The 25,371-nt window shown below is 45.9% G+C and overlaps 1 protein-coding gene across 4 annotated transcripts in view; it reads right to left on the bottom strand.

The window, feature by feature from the left end:
• LOC124546611 (phosphofurin acidic cluster sorting protein 2-like) overlaps positions 1–25,371 on the bottom strand; it is a 676,573-nt gene that overhangs the window by 216,313 nt on the left and 434,889 nt on the right. Inside the window, exon 1 of one of the 4 annotated variants that reach the window (XM_047125050.1) lies at positions 21,340–21,465. The exons of the other annotated variants lie outside the window; for them this stretch is intronic. Within the exon in view, the coding sequence (XP_046981006.1) occupies positions 21,340–21,419 (80 nt within the window). The 5' untranslated portion in view covers positions 21,420–21,465. Of the gene's footprint in view, positions 1–21,339; positions 21,466–25,371 lie in introns of those variants that run through there. 4 annotated transcript variants of the gene reach the window in all.

Here is a 25,371-nt window from a genome sequence, read left to right on the forward strand (position 1 = left end):
ATGTGTGCCAAACCGCAGTGCCGCGCCTCTTCACACAGCATTCTTCTATCGCACGTCACTGTATTTCGCTGCATGGAATTCAAACATTTATATTTTGTAATGGAAGCCATTAAATCTATATTCAGGGCATTGGAAATTAAAATATCCTGTGGTCTCTCTCCTGCTCCCAGTAGGCCGGTTTTACATCCAACTCCCTTTAAAAAAAAAAAAAAAAAAAAAAAAAAAAAAAAAAAAAAAACCACAACTCACCAATACTCGGTGGGATTATTTGTAACTCTTCCGAAAATTAGCAACATTTATTGCATATTAGCTAATAACTTTGTCTTTGGTGTGACATAAAATTAAATAATGGAAACATAAAACCAGTAAAGACAAGAGACAAGCAAGACAATACAGATTTCTTCAGTCCTTAGGTCCCAGCGTTTATCCCTCTCTAACCTTGCTACAACTTTACACTGCGTGTTTTCCTTTCTGTGAAAGAATCTGTTACCTCATCAAACTTCATCAGACGTTTTGCTACAGGAAATACTGAAAGAACGTTTATATGAATAGTAACCAAGACTGGTGAGGTTTCCCGATTTGATTATGTCTATTCTGTCAGTGTCTGATAGATAAATGGTAACAGGCCTTTCTAATATTGCAGCAATTGCAACACACGCCAAATAAGCGAGACTTTTGCCACAAATGGTCATTTTTATGTAACTCACATAAATAATAAGACAGAATATGATTCGCGAAGTAGCAATATCAAAAGCGTATTAAGTCCACTACAGGCAAAAAGTTTTATATTAGGAAATAGTTTCACATTTTATTCGTAGGCTCCAATTTCTCCAGCATGAGACTGAAAAGTAGTAGTACGAAATTTCTATATAAATTTGGAATCGTCATATTCTTTCATATAGTTTGCTTGGTGTCCTCGTTTCTTCTCCTTCCTCGTTCTATCAAACAATCCCGTCATCACTAATTCAGTAACTATTCTTGCCATTGTCATAACTTATTCTCCAGTTAACTTCCCTAACCCTGCCAGAATCACCAGTTTTGTTATCCCTCGTTTATTCTCCGGTTAGGCGCTATTATGTGCTTGTACAACGTGTTTTCCGCGTTATTCCGTGAATAGAACTTAAGCGATCGGTAAAAATTTTCTGTAAAAATTTCGTTTTCTTGAATACGAAGAGGAAATTATATTTTAATCTTTCTTACCTGTTAGTCGTTTATTTCAACTCTGGTAGGCTGTATCTATGGATTCGCTAATAATTATAATAACGCTGATCATTCGCACACCGAATCAACCACATAAACAGCGATTGGCAGTCAGCCGTTCGGGTTTATCCGACTCAGTTTGCATATCCCGGTCCCCTTTCGTCTGTGGGAAAGTTTTTGTTTGTACATGTGATGGGGATTCCCATGGCAGAGACAACACGTACATTGTGCGCGCAATAAAAAATAAACTTACGATTCCTTCAGGAACTAACTTAAAATGTGTTAAAAAACCAACAGGGATGCGTTTGAAAATCATATGAATCATCGATAGACCACGTGCGCTGGATGCTGGACGTTTTGCAAAACAGGGGCTTTTTTTTTTTAAGTATTTGAATTTCGCACCTCCTGAAACTTCCGACCGGGTCAGATACCCCGGTTAGCCGCCTCCCCCCCCCCCCCCCCTCCCCCACGTCCAGGCCTGTTGCGACAACAAAGCAACGTTCACTACAAAAACCTTACATTGCCTGCTTTTTTTTCCTACAACACTTACTATAAATGTTCCGCAAACGAGAACCTGAGAGATGCTGCTACGTGCACTACAGAGAGATATGATAATACAGTAAATAATACAGTAACAACTGTCGTTAGGAATCAATACTAGCTTAAAGAGAATTATTCTGTTCGTTCCGTATTTCCAATATGCTAATTCCATACGGTATTAGGGATTACTTTCCTAACGGACAACACGATCTCTGGGGCTCGTTCCGACGATCAAAGTTGTTTTAATGATTGCTAGCGGTGTTTCATTAGCACTGTGAGTCTATCGAGGCATCCTTATAGGCAAGCATTGTACTAATGCCACTTAACGGTCTTCCGACTTGCCCTACTGCCTCGTTTTCTGATGGGGTTTCCTGTCTTGACCTCCATCCGTCAGTTTCAATCTGATGCGCCGATATTTTAGCCTCTAAGCGCATTCAGTGCGTGAAAACTGCTCCTTCCAGTAGGGGGCATGCGAAATTCAAGATTTGCCGACAGAGATGGCCTTGCCGTTTCTCTACTACCCCCTTCGGTACGGTTGACGTTTATTTTGACTCAGAGTTTAGCGAATATATGAGAACAGGCTAAATTTTACTGGATCCGAGTTTAAAAATATGATCAACAGTTATTGTCAAATGTGTGTGAAATCTTATGGGACTTAACTGCTAAGGTCATCAGTCTCTAAGCTTAGACACTACTTAACCTAAATTATCCTAAGGACACACACACACACACACACACACACACACACACACACACACACACACACACAGATGCCCGCGGGAGGACTCTAACCTCCGCCGGGACCAGCCGCACAGTCCACGACTGCAGCGCCTTAGACCGCTCGGCTAATCCCGCGCAGCCAGATATTGTCAACAGAAACAAATATAGATTGGGCAAGCTCGGCTTTACACATATGGGCAACGTACTTAGCCACCACACTAGAAGTACAAGATTAGCACTATGTGCAATATCACAGCTGCTGCACCAGGAGCATTTAGCACCACGACATCGTGTGCGACGAGCGGCTGCTGCGACGCTGAGCAAAATATCGCACAGAGGGAAGCTACCGTCGGCCTACAGCCGAGACACATTTCTACGAGAAGGTGTGTTCAGAGCGAAGAGCTCTCACTCGGGAAGGTGAGGAAGCAGAAGCAGCAAGTCAGCGCCTCTTAAGGGTAAATGTAGGCAAGACGGCAGCTCCGGCCGGGCTCCTACAAGAGCCGACTACACACGAGAAGTTGTGAACCAATGAAGCCATCGCCACCCAATGGCGACATCCGGTCGCTACACCACTTTGTATCTTCCGGGGATGGGGTGCTGCTGTTGCAGAAGTGCTGGGCCAGCGCACGCTCATAAATACATCTTGTGTCAGACCCCTCACCCTCTCATGTTCTCAGACCTTCGCCGGTATTCTCTGTACCCGACCACACCGGGGATTGCATGTGACGCCGAACAGCACTGTCTTCACCAGCTGGTGACTTCGAGGTGCAGATCACTGCACTGTCAGATGAAGTGACCAGTCACATACCGGGGGGGGACTTGGCCTCCAGTAGCAGCAGGCGACAGCCTGAGCTGCGCACCGCAAGTTGACGACTCAGCGCCTTCGCACCGCTGTATCTCTACTTGATGCGTGCTCTTTGATGGCGGCAACCTCCCCAGTGGGATTCACGATCGAGCCTCGGGAGGAAAGGGGAGGAGGCGGCCCGGTTCCTTTGCTTATTACCGCTCTTAACAGCCATACAGTAGCGGAAATCAGTATAAACGCATTGTCGTTTGTAGGAAAATTGACACTGTCGGTTGGAAAAGTTGTGCACAGTGTATACGCAATAGTATGAGATCCAGTATACTGACAAATGCAGACAAATGGTATCGCACTTTTAGTACAGTATGTAAGAAGAGGTGAACGATTCAAGTGGTAGAGCGTGGAACTCTGTATAAAGTCAGTCAGCTCTATGCGGTGTTAGTGTGTGCGTACGTTGTTTCTTGCAGATACGAAACAGACACCATTAGTGACACCGCTTATTGTGTACGTAAACCACGACGGTGACAATGCCACGCGGAAAACAATTATCGTGTGATAAAAAAGCAAAACTCGGCGCGTAGAACGAAATAGGACACGCTAATAGTTAAACAGGCAAGAAGTCGAAACGTTCGAGTGCAGTAATGTCGTTACGGCGCGTGTCCACTAGCAAGTAAACTTCCGCAAGTTGCTTGCAGAAGCCACTTCTGCAAGTTCTTTGCATGTGGAAACACCTGCAGCAAGCTGAGTTCCTCAAATGGTTCAAATGGCTCTGACCACTATGGGACTTAACATCTATGGTCATCAGTCCCCTAGAACTTAGAACTACTTAAACCTAACTAACCTAAGGACATCACACAACACCCAGTCATCGCGAGGCAGAGAAAATCCCTGACCCCGCCGGGAATCGAACCCGGGACCCCCGGGCGCGGGAAGCGAGAACGCTACCGCACGACCACGAGCTGCGGACGACTTCCTCAAGTTTCGTCCACTTGGAGAAGTAGCTTCCGCAAGCTAGTGTTAACGGTTCTCCATAGCTTGCTGCAATTACTTTCTGGACTTGCCAGTTGCAGGAAGTTTTTTCGGAACTTGCAGAAGTGTATACAGTACGAAATGTCACTCTTTAAGTTCGTGTGGACGAGGGAAAAAACACAATGACTTATTCAGCGAGTGGAGTGTTTTCCCGTGTTGTGGGACACACAACACATGAACTTTAAAAATCGGTTAAAACAACAAGACGCATCGGAAATTATTGCGTCGGAATTCGACACTACAGAGCCAAAAATGCGGAAAAAAATCCACAATTTGCGTACGCAGTATAATTAAGAACTAATAAATCCAAGAAAAGAAAATGTGGACAAAGTCCAAACGACTAACAAAAAAATAAATGGCTGTTCTTTGATTCCATGAATTTTATGTTTCGTTCCTACACACCAAAAGAAACCGAAGATAATATCGGAAGTGAAACAATTTTAATGTTCTGCATAAGGTATTTATTACTTTTATTGCAGATATATTTATGTTTACACTCTCATCAGATATCAATTGAAATTTAAAGGCGTCTCTATTGCCAGGCTACTTCCCCTTCTAGTGAAACAAAGTAGTTTGCGAATTCATTTCTGACTTCCTTGGACATCTGTGGCCAATTGCGTATGTTTATTGGTTCCAGCGGTATATTCGTTTCTGTCCATATGTCTTTGCGCCATTCTCCTTGGGTCTGTAAATCTTGAGAATCAAATGTGCCGTGTGGGGCATAAGCGGAATTTCTACTCTTTTCTGTGAGTAAAAAGTTGTGAAGAGCACAAATAGCTTTGACAATTTGCGTCGATTTCTCTGGGTTTAGAAGAATTTGCGTTCGTAATACTCGAAAAAGTGTGCATAAAGCCCAAAAAAGTTTTCAGACGTATTTCTTGCTCTAGAGAGCCGATAGTTAAACACACGATTTTGCACTGGTTGGCCTCTAGAAGGGTAGGGCTTCGTAATATAATTTTTTAGAGCAAATGCATCATCAGCAACAATGACGTAAGGTATCTGTACAATTCTCCCAGGTAAATTTCGAGGAACTGGTACATTCAATGCATTAGACTCGAGACATTCTGACAGTCTACAATTATTAAACACTCCAAAAATATTCGACCATTACTGCCCACATCGAAGTATATAACTCTGTAGTCAGGTCCAATCAGTGCCAGTAGCACAATACTGTGGTTCCCTTTATAAGTAAAGTACACACTGCCTTCTTTCTTCGGAACCTGTATGACTATATGTTTCCCATCCATAGCGCCAATACAGTTTGGAAAATCCCATCTATTCTCAAACCCAATTTCTTTCAGTAACACTGAAACGAAGGGCAGTGGCGACGGTGAATGCATACCCACTCACTACACACGTCAGGACGTTCAAGCAGACATCCAGCGTCCAACACACGAGGCTTGATTCTTGATTAGAGTGTTCGACCGATCATCACAACTTACAAATTTTTTCGTGGTTGCCCTAAATCACTTCCGCCGCACGCTACGACATTCCTCCGACGCCGCACGGCTGATTTCAGTGTACTCTTCGCGTCTCGGCTAGCGCTCTCTCTACCGCCAAGTAGCGGACCACCTGTTCAGACCCGCTCCGTGTTATTTCCGGCCTGCAAGACTTCCGTAAACAGGGCTCTCTGGCGCGCGGGCTAACAGCCCCTGACGGCGCAGCCCTAGACTGCACGCCACGCACCTTCGTGTCATTTCCCTCGGGGAGCGAGCGAGACATCGATTTTCGCCTTCGTGCGTCACGAGTCCGCGGGCTGGTAGCTCATGTATCATTTAAAAAAGCGCCACGGCCAATACGGCCGGGGGAAACCCTCAGCGGCGGAACCGGGGAGGCGGCCGCCTCTAAGCATCATCCACTCCACCAGCCAGCCAGCCGGCCAGCCAGCCAGCCAGCCGGCCAACCACCTTGCACTTGGAACAGGACACACTGCGCTCTACCGGGGAGCACACCTGTCCAGGACGCTATTTTTAGACGCACAGCCTTCTTATAGCGGCACATTTTCGCCTGTTATTTATTACTGCCACAGTCTATTATAACGCAACATGTCTTTCCTTGCCAGCCGGAGTGGCCGAGCGGTTCTAGGTGCTACAGTCTGGTACCGCGCGACCGCTACGGTCGCAGGTTCGAATCCTGCCTCGGGCATGGGTGTGTGTGATGCCCTTAGGTTAGTTAGGTTTAAGTAGTTCTAAGTTCTAGGGGACTGATGACCTCAGAAGTTAAGTCCCATAGTGCTCAGAGCCATTTGAAACTTTTTTTTCCCTTGTCTTTCCTTAAAAGACACTTAGTAGCAGATCGAAAGGACGCAGCATCCAACCGTGCGCTGGATTGGCCTCGCCCGCCACAAAGGGGGTTACGAAATCCCATTTATCAAAGGGAGATATATTTAGTGACACGCAAAAATCTAACCAAAGCAGCGCCAACTGTAAAAAATGATTGACAAATTAAATACGCTGCGTACATCACAATTATCAGCTACACGATGAGTCGTTTAACACTTTTAGCTGAAGTCTGGCGTTGATGTACTACCGCAACATTTCACAATACAAACGATATGCAAATTTTTGGAAACAACTGCCATATTCTTACCCTAAGTACCGGGTGATCAAAAAGTCAGTATAAATTTGAAAATTGAATAAATCACGGAATAATGTAGACAGAGAGGTACAAATTGGCACACATGCTTGGAATGACATGGGGTTTTATTAGAAGCAAAAAAATACAAAAGGTCAAAAAATGTCCGACAGATGGCGCTTCATCTTATAAGGATACCAATAATTAGCACAACAAAGTAACACAAATCAAAGATGATGTTCTTTACAGGAAATGCTCAATATGTCCACCATCATTCCTCAACAATAGTTGTAGCCGAGGGATAATGTTGTGAACAGTACTGTAAAGCATGTCCGGAGTTATGGTGAGGCATTGGCGTCGGATTTTGTCTTTCAGCGTCCCTAGAGATGTCGGTTGATCACGATACACTTGCGACTTCACGTAACCCCAAAGCCAATAGTTGCACGGACTGAGGTCTGTGGACCTGAGAGGCCAAGCATGACGAAAGTGGCGGCTGAGCACACGATCATCACCAAACGACGCGCGCAAGAGATCTTACACGCGTCTACCAAATATGGGGTGGAGCGCCATCCTGCATAAACATCGTACGTTCCAGCAGGTGTTTATCAGCCAGGCTGGGGATGATGCGCTTCTGTAACATATAGGCGTACCTCTTACCCGTCACGGTAGCAGTTACAAAACCAGAATCACGCATTTCCTCGAAGAAAAAAGACCCGATAACGGTAGATGTGCTAAATCCAACCCATACTGTGAATTTCTCATCGTGCAATGGAGTTTCCACGACAATTCTAGGATTTTCGGTACCCTAAATTCCGCAGTTGTGGGCGGTGACAGACCCTCGCAGCGTGAAATGAGCTTCATGGGTCCACAACACGTTACTCAACCAATCGTCATCTTCCGCCATCTTTTGAAACGCCAAAACCGCAAATGCCCTCCGCTTCACTAAATCGCCAGGTAACAGTTCGTGATGCCGATGGATTTTGTACAAATAGCATCGGAGGGTACGCCTCAGTGACAACCAAACAGTGGTCTATGGAATGCCGGTGCGACGTGCGACTGTACGAGCGCTGACTACCCCGTGCATAGACGAACCCGCTACAGTCTCCATTTCTTCCTGAACTGTCTCAGCAGCATTACGCCCTGTGCTCGGTCGGCGACTATGGGGTCTACCGTCGAAACAACCCGTGGCTTCGAACTTCGAAATCATTCTAGCCACAGCTGCATTTGTCAACCGTTCGAATCCCCTTCCTGTGCCGATAGGATCGTAAAGCTGAACTAGCACATTCCCCATTCTGATAATACAGCTTCACTAAAAGCGCCTTTTCAGGAAACGTCAAAATGCTGCGACTGCTGGCGCATCTCATTCTCTCTCTCATTACAGCTGCTTTTATACACAATTGTCATGCGCAGTCACTGACGTTTTGCTGTCCAGCGCCATCTGTCGGACATTTTGTGAACTTTGTTTTTTTTTGTCCTAATAAATCCCCATGTCATTCCAAGCAGGTTTGTCAATTTTTACCTCTATCTTCATTGTTCCATGGTTTATTAAGTTTTCAAATTTATACTGACTTTTTGATCACCCGGTACATGAACGCACGTTTAGCCTGTTGTTCTTAACTTGACATCATCATCGATTTTCATTTCCATTTCGAATATATCTCAGTTCAAAACTTCCAAGAGCTGATGGTTAACTGCACCGCAGAAATCCCATGACCAAAATGTTCGATAGCACCAATGACAAGAGACAAAATGTTCCAAAAATCACATGAACTGAGTAGTTGGTTGCTTTTATAAGACATGTTAATATAGTGTACAGACGCATAAAAATCAATTCAGCTATCTGATAATATGTTCGGTGGACTGAGGCACACCACAAACAACATTAGCTTCCCACCCGCAAACTATAAAAAACTGTACCAACGGATTTAATATTTCAGGAGAATATTACGAAAGGTACTAAAAACGGAGTAGTTGACAGCAATACATATAGTTTTGTCTTCTGTGTACAAAACGCAACTGGGACTGTGCCATCGGCATATAATTGCATCTTCTAATAACTTCCGGGCGTGCAGCCGGATCCCGTCGACCTTCTCCCACGACATTTCGGCCCAGAGACGTCCGGCCATCTCCAGGTGAGTAGATTGGTTGGTTAGATTAAAACAGGGGGAAAGGGACCAAACTACGAGGTCATCAGTCCTTTGTCCCGAATAAAACAATGCCTCAAGTGTGGGAATAAAATAAACGAGGCTGACAACTCAAAACGGAATAAAAGGAAAAATTAAAACGAGGAACGGCAACAAACATGTAAATGGAGAAAAGGGGACAAGAAAACGACAGAAACGCAATAAACGGGATGAAGAGATTAAAACAACAAAGCAGATTACCATGGCTGGCTGACCATGAGAATAAAAAAGGAGAAGCCAGCCACTCTCCAACGTATGAAAACCTCCACCCTAGAAGCACTGGGGAGGACAATGATGGTGTTTGGTTTGTGGGGTGCTCAACTGCGCGTTCAAAAATGGTTCAAATGGCTCTGAGCACTATGCGACTCAACTGCTGAGGTCATCAGTCGCCTAGAACTTAGAACTAATTAAACCTAACTAACCTAAGGACAGAACACAACACCCAGCCATCACGAGGCAGAGAAAATCCCTGACCCCGCCGGGAATCGAACCCGGGAACCCGGGCGTGGGAAGCGAGAACGCTACCGCACGACCACGAGATGCGGGCCAACTGCGCGTTCGTCAGCGCCCGTACAAAGTCCCAACGTTTGCTCAGTCCCAACTCGCCACTTTCAGGATTGATGATGAAATGATGAGGACAACACAAACACCCAGTCATCTCGAGGCAGGTGAAAATCCCTGACCCGCCGGGAATCGAACCCGGGACCCCGTGCTCGGGAAGCGAGAACGCGACCGCGAGGCCACGAGCTGCTGACACACAAAGGGACAAAGGGCATGCGCTAAAACTTAGATCAAATGATAAAACCCACCCTCACAAATAAAAGGTAAAACTAAATCAGCCGGTGAGGCGTTGTCAGATAAAATTAGCGGCAACAAGTCCGGTAACCCAAGATTTCGCCGCTGGGCAGTCAAAGTGGGACAGTGCACCAGAATGTGGGCCACTGTCTACCGAGCGCCGCACCGACACGGGGCAGGAGGTAACCGTGGGTCGCCAAACCGTGGCCGATGCGGAGCCGGCAGAGGACAACTGATTCCCTGCGAGAGGCCCGCATCGAAGTCTTCCACACATTCGTAGTCTCCTTAATGACACGCTGTTTGTTCTGTGTACTGTTATACAATTCCATCTCACAAAGCCGACAAACCCTACGGCCCAAGTCAGAGCGCAGGTCAGGTTCAGAGATGCCCATCTCCAGAAGCGGTTTCCGCGTAGCCTGTTTGGCCAGCCTGCTCTTGCTCTTAATTTCTGTCTTGTGCAGGCAAGTGCTGTTTTAAACAGTAAATGTTACAGGGCTTTTGTGGGTAATATAGCAACACGGAGGCATTGTCAAACGATTTTCTGCTCTTAAGTGCCAACTTGACCTAATAATATGACGCATATCGCTTCGTTATTGTAACTTTGTTTTTGCTATACGTTTCGAATAATCAAGAAGAATGTAATATGAAAAGGCTGCTTTCATAATCCAGCATTTTTCTTCAGACGGAATGACAAAACTGACGTTCCGTCTACTCCGAAAATGCTGAGAACACATTTTGCTATGCACAGCCTTCAACCAGAGCGCTCTTACGAGTTATAATGACAGGAAATCTAAAGTCAGATGACAGAAATAAAACAGGTACATTAAAAGTGAACAGCGCAACGAAAAGTCATTAGTATAAAAAAAAATCGCTTTCACGACTCCACTTACGAATGAAAAGTGATTGCTTTACACTTCAGACTATAATCAGAACGATTTGTACACCTGTAAATGATGCAACCTGATATTTTTTTTATCAAAACACTTCCACCAGATGCTAATGTTTGGCTCTACTAACGTGGCGGACGTCAACTTCAAGTTTGTGACGTTATGACAACTCCCCCTATTATACCTGCATGGGTACGACAGTGTCTTTTACTATCCTACGTGGGTAGAGACATTCAACTATCGCAGCCACAGAGTTTCCTGTGCTACAGCAGAGGTACACAGGCTTTCCGACAGGAGATCTGCGTACGAGTTCAACTCAACGCTGTTTTATGACTCGAGGAAGTGGAGGGAACTTTTAGCTCCCGTCGGACAAGTAAGCGTTAACATGCATAAAATAAGTCGTCTCTACAACTAACAGTAATTTTTATGTAATATTTGTTACGAGAAACACGCAACACTTCGTGGAAATGAGCAAAAAATTCAACAACACTTCCATAATGTTGTAAGACTGTCCGCTGAGATTTAAGCAGTAAAAAACTCTCCAAACCCCAAGTGCAACGAGCAGATATTACTCAATGAATGTGTACAGGATGTTTTGTTTGAAACTTTAATTTCTATCCGTCGGGCACTAAAACAAATTATCGCGGATGTCACTAACAGAAATAATGGTTTTGAACTGCAGGTGCGATCAATTGAAACAGAACTGTGACGAACATCAGTGTCAATATGGCTGCGTTTGGTACAGCAGGCCTCAATAAACAACTTTAAGGAGCCGTTTCCACAAGAAGTCCCAAGACCTGCCTCTTCTGGGTGGAACTAAAATGTGAAAAATCTCTCACTACGCAACAATACGATACTGCGCAGAAGGCTGTATGTGAGACACATGATGAGCAACTGATTTACCATGCTCCTGGAAAATCAAAAGTGGAAGAGTCCCTAGGTATTGGAATATCTTTGCAATTAGGCAGTGGAGCTGTTTTTCCTGAAACGCAAGCTGCTAGTCCACAACTGGCGTCGCACCACAGTCGTGGGTAGCGTGGACTTGGGAAGCCATTGACTTGTCGCTGAACCGCAGTTCCATTCCACGCCAAGCCAATAAGCAGCGGCGTAAATGAAGCCACACCGACACGAGCCGCTCTTCCGCAAACGACGGGCCTCTGCTCGCTCTGAGTGTGCTGCTCGCGAGACGAGCACTGCGTCCGCCTTGCCAGGCACGTTGGCGACGGGGCCGACAGCCCCTCAACACCGGGGAGTCCTCTGAGATCAGAGCTGCCTCATCTTCTAGCCTCTAGAAGATCCACCGCAAATCTCGCACGAACTACGGTTCTTGCCGGCTAGGGACGGATGTAGAGTAATAATGTGTTAAATAAACGTTACTTAAGCTTTTGTTAAGCTCCATTCCCGAAGGTCTGCCGTATTAATTGAAAAATGCACTGTCTAATCCGTTGTTACATTTTTCACATTCGCAAACGAGCATGCCTAATAACGAAGCACAATAAATGGATCCTTTACATATATCAGCTCTAAATAATCGTGACGAGGCTCGCATGGTGACGTGGTAGGTGTTCGAAATCACATGAAAGATTTCGGCAATCCATCACGTGTGAAGACTGTTCACAAGCCGGCCGGAGTGTGGCCGAGCGATTCAAGGCGCTTCAGTCTGGAACCGCGCGACCGCTACGGTCGCAGGTTCGAATCCTGCCTCAGGCATGGATGTGTATGGTGGCCTTAGGTTAGTTAGGTTTACGTAGTTCTAAGTTCTAGGGGACTGATGACCTCAGAACTTGAGTCCCATAGTGCTCAGAGCCATTTGAATCATAAGATAAAACATTATTTCATCATTCTCACGTTTTAGTAACGCCCTTAGGTGATTGTTACTTGACCACTATTTCTATTCAGTAGCAGAATCTTTACGTCATATGAAATACAAACCCTGAAACAAGAAAGTGCAGAACATTTTCCTGGAAGTAGTGCAAGCTGTCTTGCAGATAAAGACAATCAAACAAACTCACTTCTGACAAATAGGGCGCTTTTATTTACATAATATCGAATATTATAAAATATTCTTTTATCAAACTAATCAGAAAGCATCAAAACATATTGGAAAACGCGGAAGTTAGTAAAAAATATTTGGATCCAGTAGGTCCGAGAATCAGCAACCCATGTTTACATTTCTAACGTGCGTCTCTACTGATTATGCTACTCCGGCCATAAATGATATACGTATATACATTGCATATTAACATCCCCTTTAATAATTAATAAAAATATTAACATCTGCTTTAATCGTAGAGATATTAACTGACCTATAATTATAGCAGGTTGTACGAAGAGGGATCCTCAATGCGCCACCGACTCGAAACGGCATGCTTTCATAACACGCAAGATACAATAAATTTTTAACTAACAATATGTTGCTTCGCGTTATTTTATTACAAAAGACCGTACAATTAAAGACGAGTTTTCGAGAGATGATCAATTTTTCGGGATTTTTGAGAAACGGCATGTACACACTGAGGTGAGGAGTCATTGCGTACCTCCTAATATCGTCTCGGACCTCCTTTTTTTCGGCTTAGTGCAGCGTCTCGATGTGGCATGCACTCAACAAGTCGTTCGATGTACCCTGAAAAAATATTGAGCCGTCCATAACTGCGACAGTGTTGTCAGTGCAGGAGTTTGTGTACGAAATTACCTCTGGATTACGCCCCATAAACGTTCTACGGGATTTGTGTCGGGCGATCTGCGCGGCCAAATCGTTCGTTCCAGAATGTTCTTCAAACCAATCGCGAACAACTGTGCCCTGGTGACGTGACACCGTTGTTTGGGAATATGAAGTCAATGAATGGCTGCAAATGGTCTCCAAGTAGCCGAACACAACCATTTACAGTCCATGGTCGGTACAGTTGGACTAGAGCACCAAGTCCATTCCATGTAAACACTGCCCATGCCATTATGGAACCGCCACCAGCTTGCACAGTACGTTGCTGACAACTTGAGTCCATGGTTTCGTGGGGTCTGCGCTACACTCAAATCCTACCGTCAGCTCTTATCTCCTGAAATAGGAAGTCATCTGATCAGACCAAGATTTTCCACTCGTCTAGGCTCTAACTTATATGGTCACGAGCCCAGGAGAGGCACTTCAGGTGATATCGTGCTCTTAGCAAAGGCAACCGAGTCGGTCGTCTGCTGCCATAGCCCATTAACGCCAAATGTCACCGCAGTGTCGTAACGGATACGTTCGTCGCACGTCCCACATTGATTTCTGTGGTTATTTCACGCAGTGTTTCTTGTCTGTTAGCACTGATAGCTCAATGCAACCGCCGCCGCTCTCGCTCGTTAAGTGACGACCGTCGGTCAGTGCGTTGTCTGCGGTGAGAGGTAATGCCAGAAATCTGGTATTCTCGGGACGCTCTTGACGCTGTGTATCTCGAAATATTAATTTCCCTAGCGATTTTAGAAACAATGTCCCGTGTGTGTAGCTCCAACTACCTTTCCACGTCTAAAGTGCGTTAATCCCCGCCGTGAGACCATAATGACGTCAGAAACCTTTCCACATGAACCACCTGAGTACAAATGACTGCTCCGCCAACGCACTGTCGTTTGATACCTTACGTATGCGATATTACCGCCATGTGTATATAATATCCACCAAATATTGGTTGCAAGTGAAAGCGTCTTCCATCTGTGTACTGTAGAGAGGCGGCGTTCTTCCATTTCATGGGTCTACGTTCAGATCTACGTTCAGAATATCTGACGTACCAGATATTGGTGGGCACGTTCGGAAAGACTGAGCAACGTGCTGCTTCTACGTTATGCCGTCACGAACTCGGCACGCGCAACGTTGACGTTCCAATGCACGATCCGTGTTCAAACGATTTTAGCCTCGCGGGAGTGGAGGTGTCAGACGGGCGCAGCTGGTGCTGAGCGAGCAGCGCCCGTCGCAGTTTTCACCTGGCGGCGGGGAGGCCGTGATAGTGGAGTGGAGTGGGATCCGGTTTGTCACGGTGGTGATGCAGAGCCGTTTCCGCGGAAAGCAGCCAGCGGCGCGAATCGCGCCGGAACTCTGCGCGCGAGAGTGAAACCGGCAGCCCGAACTGTGCCGGCGCGCCGCAGCTAGCGAAGGGGACGACTCGCACGTTACCGTCTGCGCGCACCAGTGTTCCCGTATTCTGGCACGCTTTTATTTCAACTATACTATACTGTAAGTAACTTCGCTACAAGTGATTATATATATATATATATATATATATATATATATATATATATATATATATATATATAGAGGCACAATGTCCGTATCCGTAGGGACAACTCGAGTTTCGTGGACACACAGAAGTGACGTGCACTGCAACAAGACTTTCATCGCTTCGCGCTACCTTGTGGAACGTCTGCACGGTACATTCTACGCAACTAAGTTTCCGTAGCGAACGCCTTATGTCATTCCGTACTGGTACTTCTCGCCTCGCCGTGTTGCCCTCCTCTTGGCTGTTCGCGACGCCAGGCTCGGTTTCCGACATCCGGCAGAAGGTGACTTTAACCAACCTGCAGACGTTCGATCGGTCTTTCCCTGACCTGTCAAAAGTTGTCTGCAGCCAGAGCCTACCATGACTGTTCATGGTGTAGTGGCTCTGCCAGAATGGCACCTGTTGTAAACAAACTTTAGAAAAGTCGTGGCAGGAAGTGCAGCTTTCCAGGGCGTACCGGTAGCAGGAGCAGAAAATTATCGATGGAAATGTCTGGGTTTCTGTTCCTACAGGAGGTGGGTAGAAAAGCCTGAATGTTAACTCAGTCACGTGGATCTTCTTGCCGCTTGCGAAATCTGGTAGCCTGCTGGCAGCTGATGCGTGTCCAGGAGAAAAGTTCTGTTGTCACCTGTGGTGGTCTGGGTATGTTACTGTTTAACATCTCAGAAGTCGATGGTTAATGGTCCTTTGCTATCTACAGAGCTAGTTATTCAATACAGAACGTCTAATCAAACTACACAGTGCATTCCCATTCGAGGGCTTGGGATTCTGTTTAGTCAGTTTCCAGTTTTTGTAGGCGAGTGGTGCTATTTAATGAATGCACGCCTGACGGGTAAGGAGTGCGCTGATATCACAGCGGCGAGCCGCCGGCTCGTAGGTGGTGATTGTACTTGGCGGGGTCTCACCGAAGCCAATCAAAGTCGTTTGTTCTGGCGTAGTTTCAGATCTGCATCAATGAAGAGTTATGCTGCTTTGTCTCTGTGAAGATTGTCGGCATAAGTTTTCCAGCCCAGCAGTCGAGTCTCGAAAGCTTTCTTAATGTAGACAAACAGCTACAGCGAAATAATCATTGGATTTGAATCGGTTAATAATACTTTCTCGCGAGTCAAGACTGGTTTTAGTAGTGAATCTTCGGAGTAATTTTTCCCTTGTGTTTCGCGCACAAAGAGTGCAGGGATCGTGACTATCCCGAAACTGCTTAGCGGAATTAATCGATGAAGTTATTCAACATCAGGGTACAATCTTTTCGGATCGTTCCCCACGAATAATTTTACTCTATTTGTTGGAACCACCCGCGAACCCGTTTCGGCACACAAATCACTAGAATGATGTTTCGGCCATCTCCACCACGTTTCGTTGGACGCGTCTCTCCCCTCCGTTCCCGTTGCTTGATCGCCACCATCTTCATCTCAGTTTAAGTACTGCGCCTCACGTCATCGACCCTCTGTCTCGCGTGCTCCAGTGATTCTTGTCTTCCACTACCAATTCAAATACAGTTTCCAGTTACGACTAGTGTCGTCGTGTGCGCCCACTCTCTTAGATGAGTTGCGTTTTTTCATTAGGCATGATTTTTTTCGATCGTGGGATCCTTCCAGGACGTCCTTTCTCCTTAGTCGAACGATCCCTCGGTTTTTCAACATTCTCCAGCACATTCTACGTCTACATCCATACTCCGCAAGCCACCTGACTGTGAGCACCTCTAACGGTTCTTCCTTCTATTCCACTCTCGTGTTGTTCGTGGAAAGAAAGATTGTCGGTATGCCTCTGTGTGGGCTCTAATCTCTCTGATTTTATCCACATGGTCTCTTCGCGAGATATACGTAGGAGGGAGCAATATACTGCTTCACTCCTTGGTGAAGGTATGTTCTCGAAACTTCAACAAAAGCCCGTACCGAGCTACTGAGCGTCTCTCCTGCAGAGTCTTCTACTGGAGTTTATCTATCATCTCCGTAACGCTTTCGCGATTACTGAATGATCCTGTAACGAAGCGCGCTGCTCTCCGTTGGATCTTCTCTATCTCTTCTATTAACCCTATCTGGTACGGATCCCACACCGGTGAGCAGTATTCAAGCAGTGGGCGAACAACTGTACTGTAACCTGCTTCCTTTGTTTTCAGATTGCATTTCCTTAGGATTCTCCCAATGAATCTCAGATTTTTAAAGGCTTTAATGGTTTCATTTCCGTCTTTCATGATGTCCTTGTTTCGCACCCCACAAGGAGCTGCGTGCAAAACATAGCTTTTCCATGAAAATTTTACAGAAAGACTTTGGCCTTGCCTAACTCTTGCTATTACATCTCTCTTGCTGCCATCAATTGTACTTCTGAGAGCAAAATTCGTTCAGCTCTTCAAGTGTATCTTGTCCAACTTCAAGATGTAGCCACCCAACATGTCAACCTGCTACACACACACACCATTACCTTACCTTTCTTTTTGTTTTCGTGGATATTACAGGCATCTGGTAGTGCAGTTTCTACTCCACAAACGATTCAACTCTAATCCTGCTCACTTTCGACGAACTCTGCTGTTATCGGCGAATCGTCAAAAGCTCGTTTCCTGTAGGTGCTCACTGCCTACAGCCAGGCGGCCTCTCACTTCTGTAATTTCCTCCTCCTCCTCCGTGAGCCAACCCTAACCTTGACTGGCGTTATTTCCTTGTTTTGACATCCTGTACGACTCCGCCACTGCTGACTACACTCTGCTTGGCATCAACACAATGGTGTACTCCTTTACTGTAAGGAAAGCGCTGTCCCCCAAATCCTTTACTTCGTATTTGGGAACAAGAAGTCTTCCCAGAACAGTCTTGTCCACAGAACACTCACCTATCCTGTATGAGTTGAGGCGGCTGTGTGAGTTACTGCGTTATCATGCTGCTTTATAAGAACTTTCCTTCAACTTCAGACTCTTTCAAAGTCCAAGACGCAGAAACTTGGGGTAAGCAGTGCCCCTCAAAGCGATGGTCTGTCACAGTTTCGTACCTGAAGGTACCGTGGTCGCATGTTGGGCCTTCGTTATTTGTCGTTCCTTTTCATCTTGGAAGACGGATCTTCACTGAGAACTCATCAAACAGCGAAATGTCGTGTCTCTTGATGACCACGTTAGTATAATCTGTTCGTCAATGTGTAAGTCTAATACAGTAATTCACTGAAATGTTGAATTCTTTGAGCGTGAATCCAAGTCAGCTTATGACGCCGGATTTCCATTGCTTTGCCAACTGATGCACCAACCGGCGGACAAATCGGTAAACGAGAAGTACACGTTCGTGCACTGCGGAGTGGCACGACACGAGAACATGTCGCAACGGGTTTATCGAGGAATATGGCTCGTTGGCAACACGCTTTTTCACGCTGCCCTCTGTTGGGTTTCCTTCAAAAACCCAACTGTTTAGGATTTTTTCCTCGATGCTAACACGACATTTCATGTAAAATGAGCAAAACAGTTTTCCATGAAGGAAAACAAATGTCATCTAGAATATTTACGAAAAAGTGGATATTAGAGGTAAAGCACTGAATTTTACTGAAACTTCACAAGAATCTAAAATCCGCTCTGATACTGCTAGAAAAATCTACCGTTTGCGAAACACGCACGCTATAGACTGATAGGCAGTACTTTTAACTCCCAGTCTAGCGTTACCAGCGATTACAGAGCTACTAAAATGTTTTTAACTCACTGTACACTTTTCTGTAGTACTGTTTTTAAAATAAAAAATCTGAATAAATATTGTTTCTGTGAAAGACATTAGGCAGATTGGTATCTCAGAGAGAGAAATTCCTGACAGGCACAAATTTAGAAGATTGGTGAACAACTACCAAGGTTTTAAAATGGTATCAACGTCCAAAAGACGGAGAGGACCATTATCCGAAGAACACAGACAGGCACTTCTTGGTGGGCTCAGAAGATACTGGCAGGAAGTCAAAGCTGGAAAAAGAACAAGACCTAGACACTAAAATGATATTGTCCTTAGAGGCTCAACTCGATAGAAAAAAAAATTGTTTCTGTAAAATGTTTTACGATAACACCTGAACAGTACGTCAGTGATGTCTCGACAAGTTAATGTAATTATAGGATACGCTGCGTTTTTCAAGAACGGGTCGAATATCAAAAAAGTACTCTCAACTGATAATATTAATTATACCTAAGGAGTATATTCTCTTCGTGCTCAGGGCTCGCCGATTTCTGGAGCTGATTTTACGCTTCGCTAACAAAAATTCCTGAACTCTTTAAATGACTAAGTGCAATCATAAAGTAGATTAATCTGTATGAAATTGATTGCTGAAACATTTAAATTCGATAGTTAACCGACAATATACAAAAGTTTGTAGTGGTCACATATGCTCAACCATATGTAGAGCAGGTTAATTGGTAGAATACTGCGAAAATGGTATCAGTCTCCAAAGGAGATTGCTTACAAAATATTTGTGCGACCAGTGCTAGAAAAGTGTTCAAGTGTGCGCGCGCATGTGCGTGCGTGCGATAAAAGCAACGTTAAACGCAGATAATTAAAGTCAGCACGAATGATAAAGGATTTGTTTAGATCACAAGAGTGTGTCCCAGACGTGTAGAAAATCTAGGTTAGGAGGCATCTAGGAATCTACATTTCGCTCCCATAGGGAGCGCCAGGACAAAAGACTAATTACAGCGTGCATAGACAAATTCAAGCAGTCATTCCTCCCTCAGTCTACGTGATAATGACCGGGAGAAGTCATAAGAGATACCATCGCCGAATCTACTTCAGGTTTTCCGAGAGTTATCTAAACTATTTGCTGCGGGTGTCAGGAGCGTTCGCGTTCTCGTCCAGTGGCTCTCCTGCAGAGTCAGCGCACTTACACCACTGACCTCTCCGCCCACGGGCCGCTAAGCTCCCGCTCCGACAGCAAAGTACCTGCTAGCGCACCACTGCAGCACAGTGTGCACACACACGTAACTTCAGCAGTCAGAGCAATAACAAACGATAAGCCAACAATATGACATAACTCAAATGCCTGTACGCGCACAGAGGGGTACTGGATACGGTTCGCCAGAGGAGAAGCACGTGACGGCTGGTGACCGCCATTTCCGCCAGAAAGCGCCACGGAACCGCCGCTCAATGCTCCAAATACCGGGAGACGCTGTTGACACGGGGGCTTACGGCACTCGGATTGGACTTCTCTCCTGTTCGATATTGCGTGACCCGAGTGTATACTGGCGGAGGAATTGTTTGTAAACTCCTCTGCGTGCACTGCTACTCGCAGTATCTGAAGCCAGCACGTGCGAGAAGGTACGCAAAAAAGGTCGCTAATAGATACTTCGGTTACAATGCTCGAGTCGCATTTTATTTGAATGCGACATTAAGAATACGAAATCGGCAGGACGGCTAAGTGTTCCAGTCAATTACTGTACATACGAACACACTGCAGAAACATTGGCCCTCATTTCACATTGCTAACACCCGTAATTTCTATATTGCAAGAGGAACGTAACGATGCATATTATACTCAAAAAATGGCTCTGAGCACTATGCGACTTAACTTCTGAGGTCATCAGTCCCCTAGAAGTTAGAACTACTTAAACCTAACTAACCTAAGGACATCACACAGATCCATGCCCAAGGCAGGAGTCGAACCTGTGACCGTAGCGGTAGCGCGGTTCCAGACTGTAGCGCCTAGAACCGCTCAGCCACCCCGGCCGGCTATTACAATCAATTCCTTGATTTGACATCTCGTCTAAGGTCCCAGGAAAGTGTTGCTCTGAGCTTAGATGTACTGGCGTCAAATTTAGTAAAACCACTAACAACTTTTTTTTTTTGGTTATATACTTCATTGTGTCTGCTAGCGATAAGTATGAAGAAAACAAACACACACACCCTGAATAATCAAAGCAAGTTCTGGATCCTTTCTGTTGCGAATATAAATAGTAACGAGTGGAGATAGGCGTCGGGAGGTTTAGTTTGTTTAGTTTCAAAGCATTTTGCGTTGCACAACGATTTGCCCTAACACTCGGAGCACAACGAATGCAAAATCAGTACAAAAAATAAGCACGTGTGATATATTACTGCCAGTCTAAGATAACTGTTCGACGCATAACTGGTGTTAGCTCTGCAAGTTGAGAAGTTATGCTCTCATCTCCACCATTAGGAGCTTTTAAATTTCGTGCACGTGGTGACTGTTACAGCAAACATTTTCATTCACTTGAAAGAACGACACTGTTCGAAGTCGAGTGGCACTCGAAAACAAAAACGGCCACGCGGTGCACGTAAAATTAAAGGCGCCTGACGACGAGGGTGTGAGGTCGAAACGCCTAGTGCCAAGCGGAGAGCTGAAACGGCTGACAAAGTGTGTCGGCCAGCCCTCGCAGCCGGCAGACACGTGGTCCGCCTGCGGTGCCGTACCTGGTGGCGACGTCGCTGTCGGCGTCGTCGTGGACGCGCTGGTAGCGTCGCGGCGACCCGAGGCGGCTGGGGCAGAACATGGCAGCAGCCCACTGGCATCGATTCGCGTCGTCGCCGTCGCCGTCGGCCGCGTGCGCTACCAGACGCGGCGGCACTGAGCCTCAGCGGCGGCTTGCCTGCCTGCCTGCCTGCCTGCCTGCCTGCCCCACAGCTGGCCGCTGCCGCTGATTCACCCGCCAGTCGATACGTGGCGCCACGCGCGCCAGACACGCCGCCGCCTACCGCCTACCACCGCCTACCTAGCGCCGCTGGGGTGGGCCCGCAACCAGCCGGCCACAGTTTGCAACTCTTCCTGTACCCAGTTCCGGCGAACGCGGGAGGCAGCGACCGGGGCCTACTACTACCGAGAGTCCTGTCGCTTACACCCCGCCTTTACTCTCACACGGCACCAGCAAATACGGAGACACATCAGAAATTTACTCGCCGCTAAAAAACGCCGGGGGTGATACCATACTTGCACCAGACTGAAAAACATTCCACCGGCTCACTGGCCGCTCCCCCACAATAACCATCCCTTACCTGACAACCTGAACAAAACTGTCCACTTTGCATCCTCTCTCCCGGACATCTTCTCCGTCCCCGACGATACCACTTTGATTACCCCTTCTTGCCTACCATTTACGAAACCACAAATACCACTGCCACACCGTGGGCTCTCAACTTCCAGTACGTGGACAACGTACCACAAACGGAATTAAATCCCAATCACAGTAAGTGATACGTAGCCCGCCACGATAGCCGCGCGGTCTAGTTCGCTACTTCCCGCGCGGGAAGGCGTGCCGGTTAGAGATGGGCAAACTCGTTCATCTTTGGGAACTATTTCACTGCTGATCGTTCTTTTTTGGGAACCGTTCAGTTTTTACTCGTTCACCGTTCATTTGTGTTTGGTATATGGTTCATATGAAAAGCTGAAAGCTAGTAGTGTAGGTGACTGAAGGATGGAGGGACCAAAAGGGGGCACTTGCCTCCCCCCTCGAGTATAGAGTTTTTATTCATTACAGAATTCTTACACACTTTTAGAAGTAATTTCTGTGATTCTGCAGAACCTCTCGTTTAGCCAACCGTAGCCTTGTGTGACTGATCGCAGGGAATTAATATAGGGTGGCGCACGGAAAACCGGTCCGAGTACAGACTGGTCGCCAATTACGGACGATGTGTTACCCGTTACGACCAGATACAACAAACAGACATACATGTAATAATTAGGCAGTGAAGAAATCACAAGCTAATGCAAGCAACAATTGTGAAACAATCGATGACGATGTGTAGAGAGCTGGAGAAGAGAACATGAAAATCTCACGCGACGCGCATGGGCTATAGTTCATGTAGTGTTGTAAACCTGTTGGTCGCTCTTTCCCAACTTTATAGACCACAAATGTCTTGTATAAATTCCTCGTTTCGACTTCCACTACATAGCTGTGCAACGTTGTAAACAATAATCGTTTACACCCTATATATACTTCACGTTGTCTCTGAGTTCGTAGGCGAAGTAGAGACTTTATGGAAGCATAAAATAAAATGTGGTTTTCTCATACTTGCGTCAAACGCTTAGTAAAAATTAGGTCTATGTTGCATTATTAAAGTTAATGCACCAATAATAATAATAATAATAATAATAAAGTTCACAGTAATAAAGTTTTTGGTTTGAAAGCTCCTTCTGAACAAATGTTTTTGAGATGATAAGTAAATACGATTTTGTGGCAATCTATGTCTTTTCAAATGGAGACGCACCGCTTTTCCTACTGACCCAAAATGACCCACAACCCACTTTTTTCCCTCAAAGAAACCAAACTAGCAGGTAATGCAAATTAGAAACAACCAAACTTAAAAATAAGTAGAGCCTTCCAAAATATGTTTTGTATGTGAAAGATACACGAAAATCGTTTTATATGAATTTTCTCACACTAAAAATTAAGCAAATTATTGAAAGTTAGCTGCTATATCAAGTCGATGAAACCAAAAAATATATGAATAACAAAAAAAAAAAAAAAAACTTGCCTCGTTATAAGTATCTCTTCTGCTGTTCATCGATATAATGAAGTGAGCTGATATGCCCTTCTGTTACCTGAAAAAACGTACCTATTACATACAACGTAATTTTTATCTAATTTACGTAAGTATAAAATACTTTTTGATTACCGGTCGTGGACGCTGAATAGCCAGAACCAAGTGCAAGAACAGTTTGGAACACACATAAAATGGGCGAGCGCAGTGAACGAAACGAACAACTGGATACTAGACTAACTAGGAGTAGTCGGCAGTGGAACTGTGACCGATGGTCATGCGAAGAACGACGAGTGCGGCCGAGGGAGACCAGGACTGAGACGAGCACGCGACCGAGGCTGGAACGAGAAATGCCGAAGTGACCGCCGCGACCTAAGTGAACTATGAACGGATCGTTCCTTGGAATTCGTTCCTCGGTCCTTTTGTTCATCTTGGTGAACCGTTCCTTTGCACCCGTTCGTTCGCGAACTACCCATCTCTAGTGCCGGTCCCCGGCATGAATCCGCCCGGCAGATTAGTGTCCGGCATACCGGTATGCCAGCCAGCCTGTGGATGGTTTTTCAGACAATTTTCCATCTGCCTCGGCGAATGCGGGATGGTTCCCCTTATTCCGCCTCAGTTACACTTTGTCGGCGATTGCTGCACAAATCAAACACCGTTTCCACGTATGCATACACCATAATTGTGGTGTCACCGCCAGACACCACACTTGCTAGGTGGTAGCCTTTAAATCGGCCGCGGTCCGTTAGTATACGTCGGACCCGCGTGTCGCCACTGTCAGTGATTGCAGACCGAGCGCCGCCACACGGCAGGTCTAGAGAGACGTCCTGGCACTCGCCCCAGTTGTACGGCCGACTTTGCTAGCGATGGTTCACTGACAAATTACGCTCTCATTTGCCGAGACGATAGTTAGCATAGCCTTCAGCTAAGTCATTTGCTACGACCTAGCAAGGCGCCATAATCCTTTGCATGTTCTACAATTGTGGATTAAAGTTAAGTAGTACATCCACTACGTACTTTATTTGCTACTATACATTTCCTTAACTGTTCCAGACGTCACGCCAGTCAGCGTGTAATTAAACGCGTGCTTTTCGGCCCCCTCTAGCAACACGGTGTTGGCTCTTCTGCCAACACTACAATAATTATTCTACCACTCAAACCTTTGTGGTTACACTCGTCTGGTATGAGACGTTCCCGGCGGGGGTGGGGGGTCTCCACTGTGGGCTGAACCGCACAATAACCCTAGGTTCGGTGTGCGATGGTGGTGGGGTGTGTGGCCTGCTGCGAACCAATGAGGGCTACGTCGGGACGAAGCCTGTCCGTCGTTTCCAGGTACCCGGTTTAATAAATACATACATACATACATACATGATATATAAGTAAAATTGGGGACACAAAGATCATACGAGCATACCTTACGCGCTATCTTGGGGCACACATAGATGAAAAATTGGATTTCCACGAGTACATAAGGCTAACAACAGACAAAGCACAAAAAATAGTACACAAGCTGGTGAGGCTACATTCAGAACAGTACAGATTACCTCTACCAGTCTTACGGACATACCACTGTGCGCTCTTCGAATTAGCACCCCGCTTCGCAGCTAGCGCGTGGGCACATAGACCGAACGTGGTCAACAACAAAGCATCGGTCAGACGACGGCAGAGAAGTGTCCTAATTAGGCTATCTGGAGCCTTCGGCACCATCTCAGCGGATGCACTGTGTGTGGTGCTCGGAATATGCCCCACGGATATCACGATCAAATACAGAGCTCCAATTTACTGGTTAAAGATATAGAGACTGGATAAGGTACACACACTAACTGGTGTGCCGGTAGAGACGATACTTCACCTACAGTTGGCGTTTGGATACATGGCAAGGTGAGTGGGATGTAAGTGATAAGGGAGGTAGACTGCACGATTTCCTTCCTGACAGAAGGGAGCGGTTGAGAATGAAAACAGATCGAT

The sequence above is a fragment of the Schistocerca americana genome, chromosome 1 (genome assembly GCF_021461395.2).
Source record: "Schistocerca americana isolate TAMUIC-IGC-003095 chromosome 1, iqSchAmer2.1, whole genome shotgun sequence".
Taxonomy (NCBI): Eukaryota; Metazoa; Arthropoda; class Insecta; order Orthoptera; family Acrididae; genus Schistocerca; species Schistocerca americana.